The sequence below is a fragment of the Copidosoma floridanum genome, unplaced genomic scaffold (genome assembly GCF_036245765.1).
Source record: "Copidosoma floridanum isolate Cflo_tuat_1 unplaced genomic scaffold, Cflo_Japanese_pri ptg000006l, whole genome shotgun sequence".
In the NCBI taxonomy this organism is placed as follows: domain Eukaryota; kingdom Metazoa; phylum Arthropoda; class Insecta; order Hymenoptera; family Encyrtidae; genus Copidosoma; species Copidosoma floridanum.
Window position 1 is genome coordinate 12,475,295 of NW_028321883.1, and position 22,492 is coordinate 12,497,786.

The 22,492-nt window shown below is 35.2% G+C and overlaps 2 protein-coding genes across 2 annotated transcripts; one reads left to right on the forward strand and one right to left on the reverse strand.

Annotated features, from left to right (window-relative positions):
* Positions 1–218: 218 nt before the first annotated feature.
* Positions 219–13,250, reverse strand: Mcad (Medium-chain acyl-CoA dehydrogenase). Its single transcript, XM_089598334.1, has 9 exons — positions 13,184–13,250; positions 12,584–12,651; positions 10,715–10,882; positions 10,439–10,539; positions 10,040–10,120; positions 9,715–9,954; positions 9,281–9,421; positions 4,442–4,717; positions 219–623 (listed from the first exon to the last, which is right to left on the reverse strand). Exons 1-9 carry the CDS (start codon positions 13,195–13,197, stop codon positions 471–473), a joined length of 1,242 nt encoding a protein of 413 aa, XP_089454460.1. The 5' UTR covers positions 13,198–13,250; the 3' UTR covers positions 219–470.
* Positions 13,251–19,208: 5,958 nt separating this feature from the next.
* On the forward strand, positions 19,209–22,276 carry LOC149375528 (uncharacterized). Its single transcript, XM_089598717.1, has 4 exons — positions 19,209–19,301; positions 19,753–20,008; positions 20,552–20,954; positions 21,297–22,276. The coding sequence occupies exons 1-4, from the start codon at positions 19,209–19,211 to the stop codon at positions 21,793–21,795; spliced, it is 1,251 nt and encodes a 416-aa protein (XP_089454843.1). The 3' UTR covers positions 21,796–22,276.
* The last annotated feature ends 216 nt before the right edge of the window (positions 22,277–22,492 follow it).

The following is a 22,492-nucleotide window of genomic DNA, read 5'->3' on the forward strand; positions in this document are numbered from 1 at the left end:
GGAGCAAATATTATTTCGAAGGTTCTTTAGCTTCTAAAATTTTGTTTGTCATTTTGATCTAATTTTCATGGTTAAACATTTGTAACATAATTTCGATTTTTGGTAACAAATTTTTTCAAGAATACTAATCGGATTGCTTTTATTGAATTTTGGCAAAAACTATGGGTACTTAGTTGGAAAAATATTCAATTTTTTATTTTTATTTAATTAGTGCCATATATTGTACATTACAGATTTTTTACAGGCTTCTTACTTCCTTGAACAATTTTTTTGAAGATGCCTTTAATTTATTATCATACAATAAATATAAGACAATTCTTTTGACAACATTATAAAAATAATATTAACAAAGAAAAATGTCTTTAAAAAATATTTATTACAAAAAAAGTTAAATCTAAAATATTCAATAATTTTATTTATAAGTCTTCAGTTAATAGGTATATTCATCAAGGTTTAAAAGAAAATTATGTTTATTTTTCTTTTTGTATGAAATTCGAGAAAAGCTGTCTGGAAATGATCAGTCTCTGAATTTGTGCAGTTCCTTCGTAAAGATGATAGATTTTGGCATCCCTCATTAATTTTTCTACTGGATATTCTGAATTAAAGCCAGCTCCGCCAAACACCTGCAATGCAATTGTAATTGAATGATTCAAAGTCGATTGGGCATAATTTTTGCTTATGAACCAAGTATTTATTTTATGAACTTTTTTGTAATCAATCATACGTATTCTTAATACATCTCCCTATTCACGAAATATGAAAATAAATATATTCGTAAAAAATTCTAGTAATCATTTTCTACAATAAGCTCGATTAGTTATTTTAATTGATGAAACCGGTTGTTTGCAGAAATATTTCATTAAACATGTAACAAATATCTTGGGCGGTCATATATGGAGCTAAAACTAACCCTAGCCAAAAGCAATAGTCACACCACGGACGAATTGCACTTCCGGGTGCTCCGAGGCTCAAAGGCAAATATATAAAACCAATTTTTTTTTTTACAAATTTCTACGAACAAAGCACGAATGTGTAGTTCTTTTGGAAAAATCGATTCATAGTATGGTAGAATTAGCTAAAAATCATATCGATATCCCGAAAATTCTGACTAGCTCGAAAAAAATATGGTAGTAATTTCAGTGCATAGTAACAAGTTGTCACAGAACTTAACAAGTAGACATGTCAGCCAAAGTCCCAAAAAAATGGCAAAAATGGCCAAAACGTGTTTTTTCCATCTAGAAGAAAACCGATGAATCACCCATAAAAAAAAATTGTGTAAAAAAATGCACAGTTTTAATACCAACATCAGAAGCCGTGTTGAGTTCAAATCAGTTTAGCCATTTTTTCGCAAATCGCAAAAATTGCAATTTGAGCCATTTTTTCGAAATTTAATAACTCGCGTTCTATACAATATTAAGAGCTAAAATTTCAATACAAGGTAGATATTAAAGTCCCTAACATACACACAAACTTTCAGTTTGATCGGTTTTAAACTCTTCGCAAATCGCAGCAAAAACCGACAATAGGTCCTCTCCAAAAATGGCCATAAAAAAGTTGTTAGCTAATATAGGGATATTTTCCAAACGTATTTCGCTTTGTCTATATTTACTACACAAGTACCTAAAATGCCGTTTGTTTTTACCACCGAAGAGTTTAAAATTGTGTGTAATTTTGTTTGTAAGTGAAGGACCATAATATCCACCTTGTGTTAGAATTTTAGCTTTGAATATTGTGTAGAACGCGAGTTATTAAATTTTGCTTATTTGAAATTGCACATTTTTTTACGACACACTTTTTTACGTGCGATTCTTCAGTTTTCTTTTAGATGCGGAAAACATGTTTTGTCCATTTTTTAGGGGCTTTTGCTGGCATTTCTACTTGTTAAATTCTATGTTAATTTATTACTATGCTTTTAAACTACTACACTATTTTTTTCGTGCTAGTCATAATTTTATGGGTCGAAACACTAATTTTACCATACTAACAACACAAACTTACTAGGCTTGCAGTAACATTTTATATTGTATACATAGGTAAAACGTGTTGTTAACCACTTGTATATCTGTTAATATGATTTTAGCTCATTCACGGATTAATCCACTTAAAAAATAACTGGTATCCAATGTCATTAGTTTTGACATTGTTTTTATCCAATTTAATGTATTAAAAAATCTGCATGGCTCGTAAAACTTCACACATGAGCAAAATAAAAATTTTAAATTTTCGCCTCTGAGGTACGACTGTTAAATTTTGTACTAGTGCTAAAAATGTTCATAAATATACGAGGAAATCCACGAAAAATATCCCATTTTTGAACTTATTTTATTCGTAATGTCATGTAGACACTATGGAGAAAAAATTTTGAGCACGGGTTTCAGTGAGGGTGACACCGTTTTTCTGCGATTTACATGCTATTATTATATCTATATAGATAATGTGTATGGATACAATTTTAACATGTAAATTGAGGAAGAAGGGTGTCTCCCTCACTCAAAGTACACGGCATTATGAGTAAATGAGTAAAATGAGTCCGGTTTCAAGGGTGTGCCCTCAAAAAAAAAATTATTTTTCCTTAAAGGGGGGATTAAAACGGGATATTTTTAGTAGATTTCCTTAGTTTTAAAATAAAAATCATACACAACATTTATAATAATGTTTGTAAAGTCGTAGTGCATCAAGGAATATAAAAATCTTCAATATTATAGTTCGAAATTTTTTTTTGCGAAATAAATAAAAACTGCGGCCAATTCATTACTACTTTTATGATCTTAACAGATTGTTTAAAATAAAATGTCTTGAAACAGCGATAAAAAGCAGAAAATAGTAGTTTTCGTCGGATAAGTGCCATCGTCTCCGAGGCTATTTTGCGGCCCAAGGGACCTGCGAAGCAGGGCCCGAGAGACGTAAGATAGCCACGGAGCGATAGCGCTTATGTGGCGAATGCTATTTTTCCTACCGAGGGCACACCAGCCTCTCAAAAACGCCCGAGGTAGGAAAATTATTTTTTTTTCGTAAAAATCAAAATGAAGAAATACAAAATAATCACAGCTTTGAAACCAAAATCTTTTTTTTCAGTGATGATAAATGTATTAAAACAAGAACAAAAAAATAAGCTATGTTCAATCGAAATCGGTCGCAAGTATTGTAGTATAATTGATACATATGAAGACATAGACACGTACATAGACGGATATTTTTGCCAGTAAGTTTTCTTTGACTCTATGATTAAGAAAACGTATAAGCATAATGTGCAGTTATTTTTTAACGTTATTTTATATTTATTACAAAGCTATCTCTTAGAGTAAGCAACAAAAATAAATAAATAATAAAATGGGGTGTTACGAAAAAGCCAGTTTTTTATATTAATCAGGTAGGTTATTAAAAAAAATTATTGGACACGTAGTTTTCCTTTTTAAACATAAAGAAAAATTGATGAAAATACAAACGTATTAAAGGTATTGGCATTATGCCTCTACCACGTGACCTCAGTATATATATGATTAATGTAGAGGGAAAATAACACAGGTCTTATGGGAGGAATCTTGTTTTTATTTTTTTCGCACTTAAAAAGATATTGAGCTCAAAAAGGTTGTTAATTCCATGTTACTGACATAATGAGAGTTACGTAGTTATTTTTTTCCTTTGGTGAATTCGTTTATGAAGGTTGAAACAGCGTTTTGAACGTATACGGAGTGCCGTTTAACCCTACTTTGAGGTATAGGTCTGTTCAGTCTGTTCACTCACTTTGAGTTTAGCGGAACAGTGGAACCCCCTTTTCAATATGAACGTTCACAATGAAATAAGCAAAGGAGCTGTTCACATAGACATTTTTTGCTTAATTCAATGTGAACGTTCATATTGAAAAGGGGGTTCCGCTAAACTCAAAGTGAGTGAACAGACTGAACAGACCTATACCTCTTTTTCCATCAGGCAACAAACTTTGTCAGCTGTTGCTGCTGCTGCGCCACTGCTGCTGATGCTCAGAGATAAACAAACACCTCAAAGTAGGGTTAAACGGCACTCCGTATACGTTCAAAACGCTGTTTCAACCTTCATGAACGAATTCATCAAAGGAAAAAAATAACTACGTAACTCTCATTATGTCAGTAACATGGAATTAACAACCTTTTTAAGCTCAATATCTTTTTAAGTGCGAAAAAAAATAAAAACAAGATTCCTCCCATAAGACCTGTGTTATTTTCCCTCTACATTAGTCATATATATACTGAGGTCACGTGGTAGAGGCATAATGCCAATAGTAGAATTTATAACCTTGGTGACATCATACACTCGAAAAAAAAAAAAAAGTACGAGTCAAATATTTTTCGATGATAAAATCCATCTGACGTACTAAATGGAATTTTTTCATGAAATGATCCAACTATTGTTTTACGAGGTCATAGTTGAAAATCTGTAAAAAAATTAAATGAGTTTCAATCACCTGAACAGCATCGGTTGCACACTTGTTAGCCACATCTGCAGCGTAACATTTTGCAATACTAGCCAACATACTTTTAGCTGGGTCGTTATTGTCGAGAGCCCAGGCAGCTTTCATCCAGGCAAGTCTCGCCGTCTCGATACCAATCGCCATGTCCGCCAGCATGAAAGCTACTGCTTGGTGTTCGGCAATCAGCTTGTTGAAAGTTTTGCGCTCCAAAGAATACTTTGTTGCTTCATCCAAAGCTCTTTGAGCTAAGCCAACAGCTCCACAAGCGACCTTGAATCAGATAATTATACAATAAGCATTTTTCTCATATACCTACATGTGAGACATAAACTATGTTTTACGGTATTCTGCTCGAAAACTTTCTTCATCCTACACACTTGAAGAAAACAAATAGTATGTTACGCACCTAGTGAGCGAGGTTAAGAATGTCGAAGATTTCACTAGAAAAATAATATACGCATCACGTTCGGAGGTTAAGAAATAGATTTGACGTTGATCGCGTTTGTTCACTGGAAATCTAAGACATTCTTAACCTTGCTCACTAGGTGCATATTATACTATTCAAGAAGCTCTCTGAAATGATAGGCGTCGTCTGTAAAGCGCGAAAAATTAAGCTTTCAGACAATAAGGCCAAGAACATCTTACTTTAGTTGTTTTACTACGATTATTGCTAAAATATTTAACTACGTACTTTATTACAAAGTTAGAATCAGATTACTAAAACATAAAATACTCACACTATTCTCGCTTACTATTGAAATATTTCAACAAATTTTTTAGCTATGTCTTTAAAAGGTACGGCACAAATATTACTCGAATGTTGAAAATTTATAGTCAATTGAATTTTTTTATTCCACATTCCTATCTTAAAAATTGATTGTCACGTGATAACTTATGGGATTATTTATTTAATAACGAGGGTCGTCCATCCTCACGCCTCTTTTAAGGCTCCGTTGATTCTTACTGTTCCATATTAGTAATTAAGGCACATAAAAACACCACAGAGGTACTCGCGAAAAAGTGGCGGAGTGAGGTCTCGAACTCGAATCCTCTAGGTGGTAGGCAAGCGCTCTACCATTTCTTTACTGAGAGATCTCACACGACAGTCTCAACGCTGCGTGCTGTCTGCTGTGACTTAGGGCTCTCGGGCACATGGAACCGCGTAAAGCGTATAAAGCGTATCGCGTATCGCGTAAAATTATAGGATCAGGGAAAGTTAGGTAAGGTACGCTTTGCGCGAAACAATTTGTCATCGCGCACATGGGAGTAAAAAATACGCGCGTAAGTGTTTTTAAATCAATCACAGCGAGTATTTCGTTAGCTTTGCATATGCTATCTCGCTCGCACTCATGGCAAAAATAAAGTTACGTCCGTATTTTTGTACCCATGTGCGCGATGACAAATTTTTTTGCGTATAGCGTAAATAAAGTATGCAAACTGTAAATACAGTCAGCAGCTAATGTCAACAACAACAATTACAGTATCAATTGTGTAATAAATCGTAAGAACTTTGGGCAAATTGTGGAAAGTCTATACGACCTATACAATGACCCAATATCGCAAAAAAAAAGTGAGAAGTGTAATTAAGCTGTATGAAATGTATTAAAGGCTCTCAAATAAAAGAAAAAAAGAAGTATATACTTGAAAACTTTTTTTTTGAAATGTACGCAGGTTAGAATTCACTTGCGGTGAGAACTTCGAAAGCTTTTTTTGTTGACAAGACAGCAGATTGGTCAACTCCCCTATTCTTCACACTTCGCGATACGCGAGGCTTTTACGCCTTTTCTATGTGACCACTAAGTGGCATATACCTGACCTTCCTTACTTTTACGCGATACGCGATACGCTTTACGCTTTACACGGTTCCATATGCCCGAGCCCTTAGAACATAAAACATACGAGCTCGTCATTGGCTCAGTTGGTTAGTGTGCTAGCCAATGATACAACACAGCTGAAGGGGTCGTGGGTTCGATTCCTGACTCAGAATTTTTCTGATGGTCTTTTCCGAAATCCAATGCCCGACACCGACTTACAATTGAGAATTAGTTTTAAGTTCTAAGACACAGTTCTCAACCCAATGTATTTCAAACATCTAATATTACTGTACAGCTATAAAAGCCTTTAAGGACTTAATAAAGCTTTCAAAATAAATACACTACGCAAGTAGGTATTCAAAAAAAAAAAAAAAAAAAAAAAAAAACTTGGAGCATTAGAACATACGCGGCGACGGTAGCACAGTGGTTTAGACTACGGTTCTTGATGCTCGTGGAATTGGTTACACATGCTCACGAATTCGAGAACCGTTCTTTACTCACTTGACTCGCACCTCTGGGAAACTAATTTCTTAAGGTAGCTCTGTCGGTAAACGAATTAACTATGAGAATTTCATGTAAATTTGTGTACTAATGAATACAGTCATATCAATGACTCTGTCAAAATTTGACAGCACAAGGGTTCCTCGGAGCCGAGTATTTAATATTTATATTTAGCTAATTTTTACATGTAGGCTTATGGGCTGTCGTCTTTTTAAACTCTTCTATTGTATTTACCTCATTTATTAACAATGAACCTTAGATGAAAATTTTATCAATGATAAAAAAATATCTAATGATTGTATTTAATTTTATTGAACATCTCGAAGGTACTAGTGAGAAAAGACATTAATTAATAACTAAGATAAAAACTACAAAAGGTTATGTTGCCACAGGAGAGCGAGAATAGCGAGGGATTGAACCTCCTTAAGTGCAGCGTTTATTCAACAATGGTCCGATGGTTCAGAAACCAAGCCATGTAAAATAAGATGTCTCCATTGCTGAGTAAGTGATTAATATCACAATAAAATCTGAGGCAGTTTTTTAACATTCCAATGACGATAGCATACATATGTATAGTAAGACAATAATGCAGAGCCGTTATACCGGTAGAAATGTGAGTGTGAGAATTTAGAGATCCACGTGTCTTATTTCCGTTATTCTAACCACTTTTTGGCCCATACTTATTCGTCGACAAAACTGTTAGGCATATCGCCAAAAATATAATTCATTTTTGACATTTGAAAATTTGAGTATGCGAATAATCTGATTAAAAAGTAGCGTGGTTATCGAGGCTTCGTCCCTTTTTTTGAAACTTACCTCGTAACACTCCCGCGCGACTGGATGTAACTATCGTTTGTTGATTAATTTATTGTGGCATTTCAATTGAAAGATTGTAAAGATTTAATTCATTTATAAAAACTAGCCTTGAAAGCCGTACGACTAGCAAAGGTTAGTTTGACAACTAATCTTACAACTAACTTCAGCACATTTTATAAAATCTCGGGTTTAATTCGATATAACCGAACCTTCAATTCGATACTAATCGTTATCTCCCTTTTATAATAGGATTCAGAAAGCGAAAAACTGACAAAAATTATTATCTCTTAGGGGAGTGTGATGTGCAAGTTGAACGAAGCATAATCATAACAATCATTATAACACGTGAACTGCCCCTTATATAAATAGTATATTTAAAAAGTAAAATAGGTGGATATCATGAAATGTATAAAGTTTCATTGAAGTAAAAAGAAAAAAAACCAGTGGACAGTGGGTGCTCATAGGTACCCAAGTAAGATGTTACACTTCTATAAAAAAAATTATATGGCAGATAATATAGTTATAAATGTAAATATACCTTCTATAAAACGATATTTTGTACAAAGGAAGTACAATTGTATCGATGAAATGGGTATACCTACGTTAGTTAGTGTAATTCGACTAAATATTTTAGTATTTTATAACTGAACAATTATAAAATTTACATTTTGGCACAATACAATACAAACAGTATGGAGGCTGGCCAGTACAAGACTGTGCACTTTAATCTAATTTTCCGATTGTTTCAAAACAACTTCCTACTGCCTAGACTAATTACATCTCTAACGTCATGCTCACATACTTATTCCTAGTCCATATTTAATACCCAAAATATAATTGTATCTAAAAAATTAAGAAAAACCATCCTGTAGTATCGCTTTCTTTAATAGCATAGTAGTACATGCCAGTGAATGTCCTTTCAGGAATGTTCATCGTGCCATGATTTTTTTTATAGAGATCTTTCAAGCATAAAAAGTATGCTCAAAATACCATATAAATAATTACCCCAAAAAAATTGCCGATCGCTTAGTTGTACCCCCTTTCACATGTTTAATTTTAAAAATTTGCATGAAAATTATGAAAATATGTGAAAAAATTGTACATACAATTATTTATTTATTATAAAAGTAACAAACTCATGCTAAGTAAATAAATGTTTGTTAATACTAATAATAATTGTTGGGGCCGCTCATAGCAGAGTGCGTAGGGGCCTTGGCTACTGTGCAAGTGATCGGGGGGTCTTTTTTTTTTTTTTTTTTTTTTTTTTTTTTTTTTTTTTTTTTTTTTTTTTTTGTAAATTGGCAAAAGAAAAATAAATACTTTTAAAAAAAAATGTGTCCTGTAGTGCGGTGCGGTGTGGTGGCGTTGTGTGTTGTAGGGGGACCGGAAATATCACAAGAGGGGTGGAGCGAAGAGGGTAGAATCAACCGAAATCCACTCCCGTTACACTTTTTCTCGAGGTCACCAATCTGAAATCGTTGATTTACTCTGTGTGATAGAACACGCCTATAGAAGTATAACTTCAATATAAAAAAATGTTTCTTTAGAAAAAACTTGCACTTATAGGGTTTTATTGTACGTAAGTACGAACTTTACGCGCATTAGAGTGACAGCTCTATATCTACGTATAAGACGTTTCATTGGATTAAAATTAATAAACATCCATCTTTTGAGAATATCTATTGTAAATTGTATAATTTACCGCTGGTCTGGTTTTATCAAATGTTCCCATGGCAATTTTGAATCCAGCCCCTTCTCCAAGTAATACATTTTCTTCTGGAATCCTGACATCTTCAAACGTTACCATACGAGTATCAGAAGCTCTTTGACCCATGTTTATTTCCTATTAACAGTTGAACATAAGCACTCGTTTTATTATTTAAGTTTTCACGTGTAGTGTTACGATACAAAGAAATTTATAAAGAGCAACTCTACATAAGACTAATTTTTTAAATATCTGATTATCATAAGGAAAAAAAATTATCAAATCATAATTTAAGAAAATTAAAAAAAAAATTAACTCAGGGGTTTCTTGATGTGCTTGTTATTAAAAATTTATCCCTTTCTTTTATATAACTTAAAATAGCTGTTAAAATGAAGATGATAATTTTCAAGAAAAACAATTCATTTACATACCTTGCGCCCAGGCTGCACCCCTTCCCATTCCCGTTCAACAATAAATGCTGTAAAAGCTTTACTAGCTGGAGCTTTTGGGTCAGGATTTGATCTAGCTAAGACAAAATACCAGTTTGCAACACCTCCATTAGTGATCCACGCTTTTGTTCCATTTAGTATCCATTCCTTGCCTTTTTTTTCGGCCTTGGTTTTGACACCGGCAACATCCGATCCCGCACCTGGTTCTGTCACGCAGTATGCCTATACATAGAAAAGTCGAGTAAAAAAAACCCATAATAATATCCAGTTGTAGCACTAAAACATGTAAATAACAATTTATACTAACCGCAACAATAGGTTCTTCAATTAATCGGCCAAGATACTTTTTCTGCTGTTTCTTATTTCCAGCCAAAATTACAGGGGTTTGCTTCAAAAATAAATTTTGCCAAGTATTAAAATAATTTTTTTCTATGAGTAAAGTTGTTAAGAGAACTGTTTTTCGTTTGTCTCGAAATTTCACCGATATTTTAATTCCGTAATTGTTTTCGACGTAACTTTTTCTAAGATATTAAAAAAAGGGTGTGCTATAGGCTAAACGAAGAGAATGAGGGCTGGCAACACATGCCACCGATGCAACTGGATAATAAAACCTGAATGAATAGACCAGAAAAAAATAATTTTCGAAAAGCAGTTACTTCTTAACTCGTGATTTTTCAGAGATATGGACGCATGGGTGTATACATACCGCTAGACCTGATGCCTCCAAAGCAGTTTCTATACCTGTACAACCATAAGCAATAGCTTCGCTGACAATGCAACAATCAAATAAACTCAATTCAAGTCCACCTGAAAAAAAAAATTTATCAGTACAATATGATGATTGAGTCATTATGACTTAAAAACCTTCAATATATTTATAATAATCACAAAATAATAATTGATTATTTTTGTCATATTTGTATTACTTTGATGCTGGAGCAACATTAGTAATATTGAAAATAAAAATAGTACAGAGATTTACCAACGCTCTGGGGAATATGCTGATTCAAAAGACCAAGTCCCCAAGCTTTTTTAATAATGTCCCAGGGGTAATTTCCAGTACGATCGTATTCTGCAGCCACTGGAATGATTTCTTCTCTGGTAAATTTCGTTGCAAGCTCTTGGAAGTCTTTCTGAGTGTCGTTCAATTCTAAAAAAAAAAAATAATTTTTTTTAACTTAAATAATTAGGATGGTTATTTTTATATCCTATTGAGATGCTGGAAAAATCCTATGAAAAAATATAACATATAATGTTGGTTTTATAAGGAATAAAAAAATTCTATAAGAACTTAAAAAAGGAAACTAATTCTATTAAATTTTTGGCATAATTGGCATAGAAGTGCTATTGCCGCCGAGGCTATTTTGCGGTCCGAGGGTCTGTAAGGTGGCCCCGATTGGGTGACATTTGTGTATCGAACACTATTTTTTCTAATAACGAATTTTCTATAGTAAAAAATCGAAAAAAATATATATTTCGATACTTCAAATATTGAGGATTTATAAGATGCTCTGATTTTCATCAGTATCCATACTAATTAGAGAGAAAATTAAAGATTTTTTAAAATAAAAATAAAAACTTTGCTTAGGTTTATAAGACTGATGCATGTATGTCATGTATGGAATAAACTGTATAAGCTTCCCACACCCCTGACCCCACTTCGCCTCCCCTCTGAAAGATTGTATCGAACCTCCTTAAGCAGACAAAATGTTTAAAATAAAAATCTATCCTTATAATTATTAATTATGTATACATGGATTACTCTGCAAAAAATAGATTATTTCAAAGGCTGAAATGGACAAAGACAAAAAAGGGTTTTTAATTTTCCTCATACTTTCTTGGTATTGTTACTAACCCAAACAGGACAAACATCATTTTTTGGGGTGCGCTGGAAAATAATTTTTCAATGTCAGCTTTTATTACGGGCTCATGATAAAAAAGAGCGTTACGAGCTCTTATAAAATAATCGTAAAATTGAGATTTCGACGCACCCAATAAAAATTAACTTCGTTCTTGCACTTGTGTTGCATGCATGTATTAGCTAGATTTTAATCTATCACCTTCCGAGTCAATAACCGAATACTTTGCGAATATGTACATGACATTTTTCAGCGTTACGGGTTCTTAGTTTTTTTTAGTGGCGGGGGATGCCTGACCATACGAATTTGGGAGCCTATAGTATTGGCCAATTGTGATGGAAAAATCGGAAAAAATTTCTGCAACACATGCAATCTTATCTGTAAAATATAAAATGTTCGAATTGGAGAAACCAAACTAAATTTCGTTCATTTGTGAGAGCATTTTTGGCGAGTACAACAGCATCCCGTTTTCGATACGATTATTTTGGTTCTCAAAAGTGTATGTAAATGTTGTTTACGTAACTAACTTTGATTCTATACCGCCGAAAAAATAAAAACCCGTAGCTCCCAGGCGTCCGCGTCGTCAAAACTAAATTTTTTAGTGAAACATTAGCCACAAAGCTAATTTAGCCCCTGTTTTCCACCTCAAACTAGATCAATACTTTTTTTATGATCTAAATTTTATGCTTCATTCATTAGGAAAACTACTTTCAGATCGATTTCTTCTTACACGACATTGTAATCGACTGAATAGACTGTTTTTGGTGGAATGACATGTATACATAAATACGAAAGTACACAATTTGAAAATTTAGGCGGATATGATTTTAACATTGATTACGTGATTCCGCAAAATTATGCAAGGTTATAAGATGAGAAAAAGTTGTGTTTTTATCTATTATTTTTGAGATTTAAATTTTCCTCTTTATTTATCAATATTCTATAAGTTAATACCTGCTAATCATAGAGAAAAATGTGAAGTGTATACTAACCAAAAGAAATGTTCTTTGAGGCGGCGGTCGTCGAAAAGGACTCCTTGGCAGATCGGAGCAGTGGCGCGATCTAAGAATACAAAACAAAAATATAATAAAGTAAAAAATTTCTAAAATACAAAAGTCCCATTATGATAGAAAAGTGATCAATGGTTTCAGGCTGTGACATTTAGTTGGGTTTGTTTACTCGAAAGTTCATAATGTAAATTCCCGGTCAACGAGCAGGATTTGTGACTTCAATTTTTATATGAGATTACATGAATGGGGATTTCATAATTTGAATAAGTATCCCCGTAAGCTTCAATTCTCATTGCTGTGCAAGCAAATAATTCTCAATGAACCGAAGGTTGTTTTACAAATTAATGACGATAATAAATAAATAAATAAATGCAAGAGAGCGATCTTGAGTATCTTGACTTGGTTGACAGTTTAAAAGAAAAAAGAAAAATTATCGCTTGTTGATCACACATGTTTCCAACTAATAAACCAATAATGATCGAAAGTGCAAGTTGATTTTACACCCAATGTATTCGGAGTTCAGGTACATAAGTACACTTTAATTAAAAATTTTTCAACCGCACATAATATCAGTAGGTACTTATCTTTCGAAGCATGTTGCCGTTGGATGACCAAAGGTTGACTGTGGAAGGCAGGCGAAAGCGAGCGAGATGTGATCTTGCGAATCAATCGAGTACAGTGACTTTGCAAATTTTATGTACATGGGCCATTTCACAAAAAGTGCAATTTTTTTATACGTGAGAAAATATTTCTTAAATTAGTGTTTCCACTTTTTGCATTATTTAAAACTATGTAGAACTTAAATAAGCTGAAAACTATTGGGCTAGTCTCTGTTGCTACTTCAGAAACTCTGTGTTAAAATTCACCACGGCAATTACGATTCTAAGGCCACAACAAAATGATTTAAAACTGAATAAGTTGACGTGATAGTTTAAAACTACACTATGATGAACAAGTTTTTGGTACTAACGTATCTGGTTTTACCATTTCATGCTAGTGCCATTTATTATTTCGATCTTATGTAGAAACATACAGTCAGAAATAATTAGTTTATTTTAAGTATTCCTTGGTATTTAAACCTATTCCGTATAAAAAAGTTCAATGCGATTACTTAAACAATTTAAACAAGGGAGAACGAAGTTTTCGTGGAATGACTCGTATGCTAATGATTCCTTTCTCTCTCGCAGCAACACATACATAATGTATACTATATGTGACTGATTCTGCTGAACCGGTCTGAAAATGTGTTTAAAAAATAAAAATGATTTCCATACCAAGTAATTAAGAATATATTTTACTTCTAAGTTTTATTGTTGAAAAATATAGAACATTTTGAAATGGTCAATTTTAGTAAGTATCCGAAAAAAAATACTTTTATCACTGAGGTGTATTTGATAAGATACTTTTTAATTTTAAATGTTCTGATTTAGCCTCAATTGAAGATTAAGGGAAACTTTTTCAATTAAAAAAAAAAAATTGTAACTATTAGCACGTGTTCCTATGGGGCAGCGTGAAAAACAATTTGTTTTCGTTTATAATAAACCTAAATTAAAAGTCCCAGCAGACTGAATATATACGTTTTGTAGATGAAGTCTTCCTCTGTAATATGCTGTATTAAAAATTGTGGATAAAGGACCATTTTAGCGAGATATTTGTGATGGAAATAAATAAATAGTGTCCAAGAGGTCAGGAGGTCACGTGGGTAGCAGACGTACTAGTTCACGACATATATATATATACCATATACCTATATATTACATCGCTATACTACACCAACACAGGTGGTCTGGTCTGGTGGTGTACAAGGAATGTTGAGGTAGCCTCTATTTGGAATTATATATATATAACAGTAGTTTAAAACAAGAACAGGAGTCATTAAAAGTGAGACTTCAAAGATTTTTATAAAAAATCCATTTATCTCAAAACTGCTGTAACTTGTGATATAAATTAAACAAATATCTACTCATGGTGTCCACCGCATCTGCTGAAAAAAATTCCCTGAGATTTCCAGGTTTTCCAGAGCCTAATTTTTAAAATTCCAGGAGTTGTTTAATAATAAAAGTTTGTCAAATATGAGTTATAATTTTTATTTGTCAGTCAATCATTATCTAATAACAATTTTTTTTTTATAATAAACGTATAAAACATGTATTACGTAAAGAATATTTATCTGTTTAACAAACCAAACTTATATCTGTTTCAAATTTAATATTTCTTTCTCTACTACAGCGCTTTCTTTTAATGCGTCATCCATTATTTTTTTCTTTTTAGTGTCTAATTCTTTTAAAGCTAATATTTTTCTTTTTTTTTGCATTTTTCTCTTCTAGTTCTTGATCACATTTTTTCTTTTCTTTGGTTAAATCTTCTTTGTATAAAGATGATGACATGCGAACACTAGAAATTAACTTTTTGCTTATTTCAAATTCATGCAAAGGTTTTTGACTCAATTTAATTGCATCGTAAATCATTCTTTGAGCTATTAATGATTTTTCCTTTTGATTTTCCACAATACAGTCCTTGTTAATAGAAAACCCTCTTTCAAGCTCAGAATTACCGTATGAAAAAATCATAATAATTTTTATTAAGTCAAATAAATTACTATATTTACTAGCTCCGTGAATATTTATTATTTTCACCCAGAACTCGTCTAGTCTGTCTTCTGATTTATAACTTTTTAATAATTTTTTAGTTGTTTCAAGCGATATAATTTCTTTGAATTCTCTCTCAATTATTTCAGCTGTAATAGCTGGTACAATACTACATTCGACTAGTTTTTCTAAAACTATTGATAAACGTTTTCGTGCAAGGCTCTTGTTTAACGTAAAAGATGGATCAAAACAAGATAAACCTCTAACAAACGGGTACTTCAAAGGGGATTTAAGAAAAGTTTTGTCAACAAAAAATTTTATGATAGTACGAATATCATTTTTAAATCTCAAAATATCTAACTCTGAAATATTTTTTAATTTTTTTAATGCATTTTTTAGTTGCGTAACCAATTTTTATTTTATCTGCTGTCAATAAAATACTTTCATTTAGTAAATTTATTTTCATGATATTTTTGGGTTCGCATGTGTACTCTGGCTTAACTATTCTTTCTAAAATATTAATATGTAATTTAAGTAATCTATCATATAATGTTATGGATAATTTGTATTAATTGTAAAGTAAAAAACTCTATATAAAATTTCCAGAAATATTTGAAAATTCCCTGAGATTTCCAGGTTTTTCCAGAGCAAAATTAATTCCCTGAGATTTCCCGGTTTTCCAGGTTTTCCAGGTACGGTGGACACCATGCTACTTTAATCGATAGGGTTTCATTTCAACTTTTATTGAGGCTGAGTTTTGATAACTTAACATACTTTTTACTTGGCTAAATGAAGAGTTTCGATGGCTTAGTGGTTAGCGTGCTAGCCTCCTAGCCGGAGATACTCGAGGGATCATGGGTTCTAATTCAATAAAAAATTATCGAGATATTTTTCTCGGGCTTTTTCGATGGAATGAGTACCCACGATGCCGAAACACCACTTATCCGATTTTTAAAACAAATAGCCGATTTTTCTAGTGATGTTTATACCTCCAGGGGCTTCCTTTTCGAAAGAAAGCCAACACCTGACCAGCTCATTGGGTAAAGTCACTATCGGTTTTATAGAGGTTGGGACAGCGAATTGGATGGTTTATTGGAAAAATATCTTTCTATTAATCTTTATAATAGCTGGGGTGTACTTGAGACAATCGCTGCGCAAAGGAGGGTAATTATGGAAAAAAAAAACAAGAGAGGTAATGATTAGGGACATAAGATACGTAAAAACCCTGCGATGGGTACCTATACGTGAAATCATAATACTACTTCTCCTTGGCTAAATACTTTTAAGATTATCGAAATCTATTTATGTACAAAATTGTAAAAAAAATCAACATCCATTGTGATTTAAAATTAATACACAAATAATTAATTACATTGCGAATAAGCTTAATGGGTTGAGCGCTAAAACAATGTATTAATCATGTTTCAGCCCAATCATGATGGAACTAAAATTAGGTCAGTATCCGTTGGTTATGAGTAAAAAAAGACACTTTGACTATTTTGGACGCGTATTTTGGATATTTCGGCTGTGAAAGACTCTTGTTACTCGTAAGAGTCGTAGGTATTGTTAATTTTTTCTTTGGAGTTAACTTTTTTCTTCAACATATACGTGTTCTAACAACTTTAACATGTATACAATGCGAAGATCTAGGAAGAAGGGCATAAAGGAGACCTTACTTATTAGTATCATATATAAATTAAGCAAACAAAGATGGAGACAACAGTTGGCCTAAAGTATTCCTTGAATTCGCTTATCTTTAGCATTTAGTTTAAATTTCTAAGGGTATAAATAACCCAATTACTGCGGATTAAAATTTTCGAATGTGCTAAGTTACTTATTTCTCTGTATTTTTCGATGTAAATTGAAGCAGTTTAACTTTATCTTTTTCTGCATCATCTTATACGATCAAAAGAACGAACACTTTTCTGTTATGTTCATTATTATCCCATGTATAAAAATGCATCGCTTTGTGTATTGAGATTATGCCTCTACCACGTGACCTCAGTATATAAATGACTAATATAGAGGAGAAATAACACAGGTCTTATGGGAGGAATCTTGTTTTTATTTTTTTTTGCACTTAAAATGATATTGAGCTTAAAAAAGTTGTTAATTCCATGTTACTGACATAATGAGAGTTACGTGGTTATTTTTTTCCTTTGATGAATTCGTTCATGAAGGTTGAAACAACGTTTTGAACGTATACGGAGTGCCGTTTAACCCTACTTTGAGCTGTTTGTTTACCTCTGAGCATCAGCAGCAGTGGCGCAGCAGCAGCAGCAGCTGACAAAGTTTGTTGCCTGATGGAAAAAGAGGTATAGGTCTGTTCAGTCTGTTCACTCACTTTGAGTTTAGCGGAACAGTGGAACCCCCTTTTCAATGTGAACGTTCACAATGAAATAAGCAAAGGAGCTGTTCACATAGACATTTTTTGCTTAACACAATGTGAACGTTCATATTTAAAAAGGGGTTCCACTGTTCCGCTAAACTCAAATTGAGTGAACAGACTGAGCAGATCTATACTGTGTTCTCTGTCAGTCAACACATACTTAGTTGCGACCATAGCCCGAACAGAAATTGAGTTCAGGCGCTGAACAGGTCCTGAACAGGTGCCTGAGCTGCCTGCGCAGGACCTGCTAAGGCATTAATGGCATTTTATCCAACGATGTGCACAGGACCTGCTCAGGCTCCTGCACACTTGCACAGGCAACCTGGACAAATATAATCTAGTCCTAAACTGACTTTTACACAATTAAATAGTAAGGTTATGTTACATAAAAAAAAAATGTTTTTAAACAAAGAAGTTGATTTCAGTAAAGTTTTATGGGATACAGATAAGCTGGGAATGTGATATTGCAATATTTTTAAAATTTTATCTATGTGGCTATTTGCAATAAAACACTCTTTTCCATTTCCGAAGTTGTACATACAAATCACGAACTTCATCAATATTGACACTTGTTTGTTTGTTTGTTTTTTTTTTCTTACGCACTGTCATTAGTTGTGTTTAATTCTTAAAAAATTTCTTGCTGAATATCGCTCTAAATTTCTTGCTTATTAAACTGTACAGCTAAGTTTTCACTAATATTATCGGTAAGTTTAGCTTTTTTTTTCATTATTTCCATTACATCTGTATGGTTTTCTTTTTTCAGAAATTTTTTTTTACGAATAATTTGCATTCTATATTTATTTCGCGTCTTTCGTCGAGAATAATGGTTTTGCTCCATTTTAGATTAATTGAAAAAAAGGTTAAGATTATACTGTAGTAGCAGACAGTTTATGTCAGTTCAGGCAAGAGCACCGGACCTGTTCAGGAACTGTGCACAGCCTGAACTCACATGTGCATAAAATGCCTATCTTCTGCTATCTTGTCTGTGCAGGTCCTGCACAGGCAGTCAGGCAAGCTACGGCTATTAGCTGAAAACTTATTAGAAAAGAAAGAAAAAACGAACATTGACTTGACTCGATGCGACCAGCTTCTGAGCTTCTTTCGTTTTCTTCGTTTCCTCTTCCGATATTTTTGAATGGTACGTTATAATTATACTTCTATATATGTATATACAGCGTTCGAGGCTCTCCGAGGGTTCTTGTCAACCGATTCCTCAGGCATTTTTCCTCGACGGAGCTTTTATAATGATCGTCACTTGTACATATTTCAGTGAGAAAAGGAACTCCACCATCTAATACGTACATTTGTAGCGATTAGTTATCGCCTACTTGAGAGAGAAAAAGGTGTTTTGTCCCGAGAGCACGCCAGGACTTATCAGTAAGGCTGATGACGTGCTCCCTGCCTTAGACACAGGAGAGGTGTGGGCTCAGATTGACTCTGATCGCGCTTATATAGTAATCGTGCGGGAATTTCGCCGCTTGACGGGAACGGGCTAATAGGGGCTTGGCCACCTGGCGAGTAGAGCCTGAAGCGCGAGAGATGTGAGACGCCACATCACTCCCCGCCCAGTCACGACGGGAGGAAGTGACGATATTAGTGTCGAGGGTGTGAAGGCATGAGAGGGAGAAAGATGTTAAGAAGTTCTTCGTTGGATCTCCGGGTCATCCACGCTCCGTTGCGAGAGATGCGGGGGATGTTGCCGAGCGTGCACGAGTTGTGCGATGTGCGATAATGTGTGCGTCGTTGAGCAAAGTGTGTGGGATTAGCTGCGTTGCGTGTACCCAGCGTGAAAGATGCGGAGATGCGTGATAGTATATCAGAAGGTTGCATTTTTGCTTGTTCGTTGTCGGGGTCACCACTGTAGCGATTAGTTATCGCCTACTTGAGAGAGAAAAAGGTGTTTCGTCCCAAGAGCACGCCAGGACTCATCAGTAAGGCTGATGACGTGCTCTCTGCCTTAGACACAGGAGAGGTGTGGGCTCAGATTGACTCTGATCGCGCTTATATAGTAATCGTGCGGGAATTTCGCCGCTTGACGGGAACGGGCTATTAGGGGCTTGGCCACCTGGCGAGTAGAGCCTGAAGCGCGAGAGATGTGAGACGCCGCACATTTACCCTCGCGATCGAATTGATTTACCTACATTTTCCATGGGGTATACCCATACTCGCGGCAGAATTTGCTCAAACGAAATAAGCGCGATCGTACTTTAGCCGAAGGGCACAGCTTTTCCCGCAGCGGTTGTTTGCTGACCACCGAAGGAGATATATCATATCGAAAGTCTCGAATTTTCAACTCGACGTATCCAAGAGGAAAACCTAAGATAAATATCTGGGTATGGATGGATGGATGCGGGGTCAAAAAGCGTAGCCACAGTGGAGCCCGGGGCGAGAGGAAAAAGGGGACACGCAAGGGAACTACTGATGGCCAAGGTAAACATCGACGGTTGCAACTCTTACTTTGGCCTTTTCCTTACAGGCTATGCCTCTGATTTTCATATAATATAAGGAAGACATAAGTATATATGCATAGTATAAGCGATGCGCCATATCCATTAGAGGCTCGAGGTTTATTATTTACGCGAACGAAACTTAATATTATTCCGATCTCGTAACTTGTACTGCTTTTAATTTGTGTTTTGTCTTTTCTTTTCCATTTTTTTTTTTTTCAATATTTTCCATCCATGCACCTATTTAACGTACATCTTGCGATTGTTCAAGGTACATTACACTAAAATAAAAGTCAACCGTTGAATACCTGCTGGACCACTTGCGTAGGATTCCCTGGCGTAGGAGTTCCTATTCAAGCAATTATGAAAAAAGTCGCAGTAAGTATTGTACTCGAGAGGTTGAGTCATGTACGTTCCGACAGGGCGCCTCGGTAGCCCTCGCCTTTTTTCGTGCGGCTTCGCATACGGTCTCCCCCCATTGCCGTCCTACTGTCCCAAACGCCCGGAAGTATACCCGGTCCTCCAGTTGGAGCACAGTTCACTCTCGACTCTCTCCAGCTGAACACCGAGCAGTTCCCCGGTCTCCTTCGCTACCATCAAAGTGCGGCAGGTAACTCACGCAGTCGAGTCGAGTTTTGTGCGTCGCTGATCGACAAGCATACCTACAAGGCTTTGGGAGAAATGGGTATCAGTTATCCAAGTGCTACCAATGACGCAGCTCCGAGCAGCTTGACCAAGAGTCCCAAAGTGCCGAACGAAAATAACATGGAAATAGACAACGTGGAGGTTGCTCCCGTGCAACGTCAGATGGATGTCGGCGAGTTGGTGGTCGACGCGAGTAACAAAAAAATTTGGAAGTGGATCCGTAAAATACGCGCGAATGGAGTGTCCATTGAGGAATTTTTCAAGCAGGACAAAAACGCCGATACGTGAGTACATTTTCCTCGCTCAGTTATTGAACTTTATTGGGACGTTCAGGCTCTTTTAAAATTAAAATTTTTCCTCAGTTTTGCATTTCGTTCAAAATTAATCGCCCCTGCGTTTGTGATTTACGAGTACCGTTGGCATCGAGCATAGTCCTCGTTTTGCTTTCAGATTCATTTTTTTTTTTTTTTTTTTTTTTTTTTTTTTTTTTTTTTTTTTTTTTTTTTTTTTTTTTTTTGCCTTCACGTACTTTTCACATTTACTTGATTCATTCAAATCACGACCAAACTATATTTGTTAAAATGAACACCACAATGAAGTAACAATAATTTTACTTTCTGCATCAGTGAACTGACGAGGGTCGTACGACAGGGTCTCGAAAGCGCCGGCGTGTGGCTCATCGAGGCCATAGGCGGGAGGAGCGATCTCCTGGACCTGTACAACTCGGACGTGCACACGGCCTTGCACCTAGCCGTCATGCTGGGCAGCGCCACCCTCACCCGAAAACTCGTGCTCTCCGGTGCAAACGCCAAGCTGATAACCGAGGACGGCAACACTCCTCTGCACTTGGCTTGCATGAGCAACGACCTCGACTGCCTGAAAGCCCTGACGTTGCCCTTTGCTCCGGAAGAGCTGGCCGCGCTGCAGGGGAGCGTGGAAAACCAGCCGAGACCGAGTGTCAACTTGGAGGCGAAAAATGGCCAAGGTCGGTACCGTTACCTCCAAGCTCTTGATTTTTCTCCAAGACCCGCAAAATTGCTCGGGCCCCCATGGTCACTTTCACGTCCAACCGTGCATTTTCTATTCCGTAGGAAAAACTTGCCTGCACTTGGCTGTGAGGAATAGAAACGAAGCGGTGGTGCATCATCTGTTGGAGTCCGGTGCGGACGTCAATACGACGGAAAACCTCACCGGCAAGGCGGCCTTGCATTTGGCAGCCGAGGATGGCACGCTGCGGTTCGTTCACCTCTTGGCGCAAAACAAGAACTGTGATTGGAATCAGGAAAATTATGCTGGATCCACGGCTTACGAGGTTGCGGTGAATTACGGTCACTTACATGTGTGCCATTACCTCTATACTTTGGGGGCGGACACGAGGTATCGCGAGGAAGAAGAGAAATATATTTTGATACTTTGATGTGTCATTGCACGCGCAAATGGTGATTGTTTGGGTACATATACAGAAGTTCATAAACAACAACAAGTGTAAAATGTCCTTACTGTTACTTGTGTTACGAAAAGGCTTTTTACGATACAAGTGTGTGTAAAAACTGAGAGAGTTATTGTGATAAAACATTGCGAGGGAACAAATAGTTTTTCGTGCCATGCGGATTTTTGTAAAAATATATACACGTGTATATACATATTAATTTGTTAAAAATTTTGGAAAAAAATAATAACAATTATAGAAATATCGACCTATATCGTTTTAATTGTTCTTTTTCCCCCCGCTTTAATCATATACATCGCAAATTTTCTAGTCAATAAAAATTCAGGTAAAAATGATATCTCTTCAAAGAAAATCGGCGTGGGATGTACAATA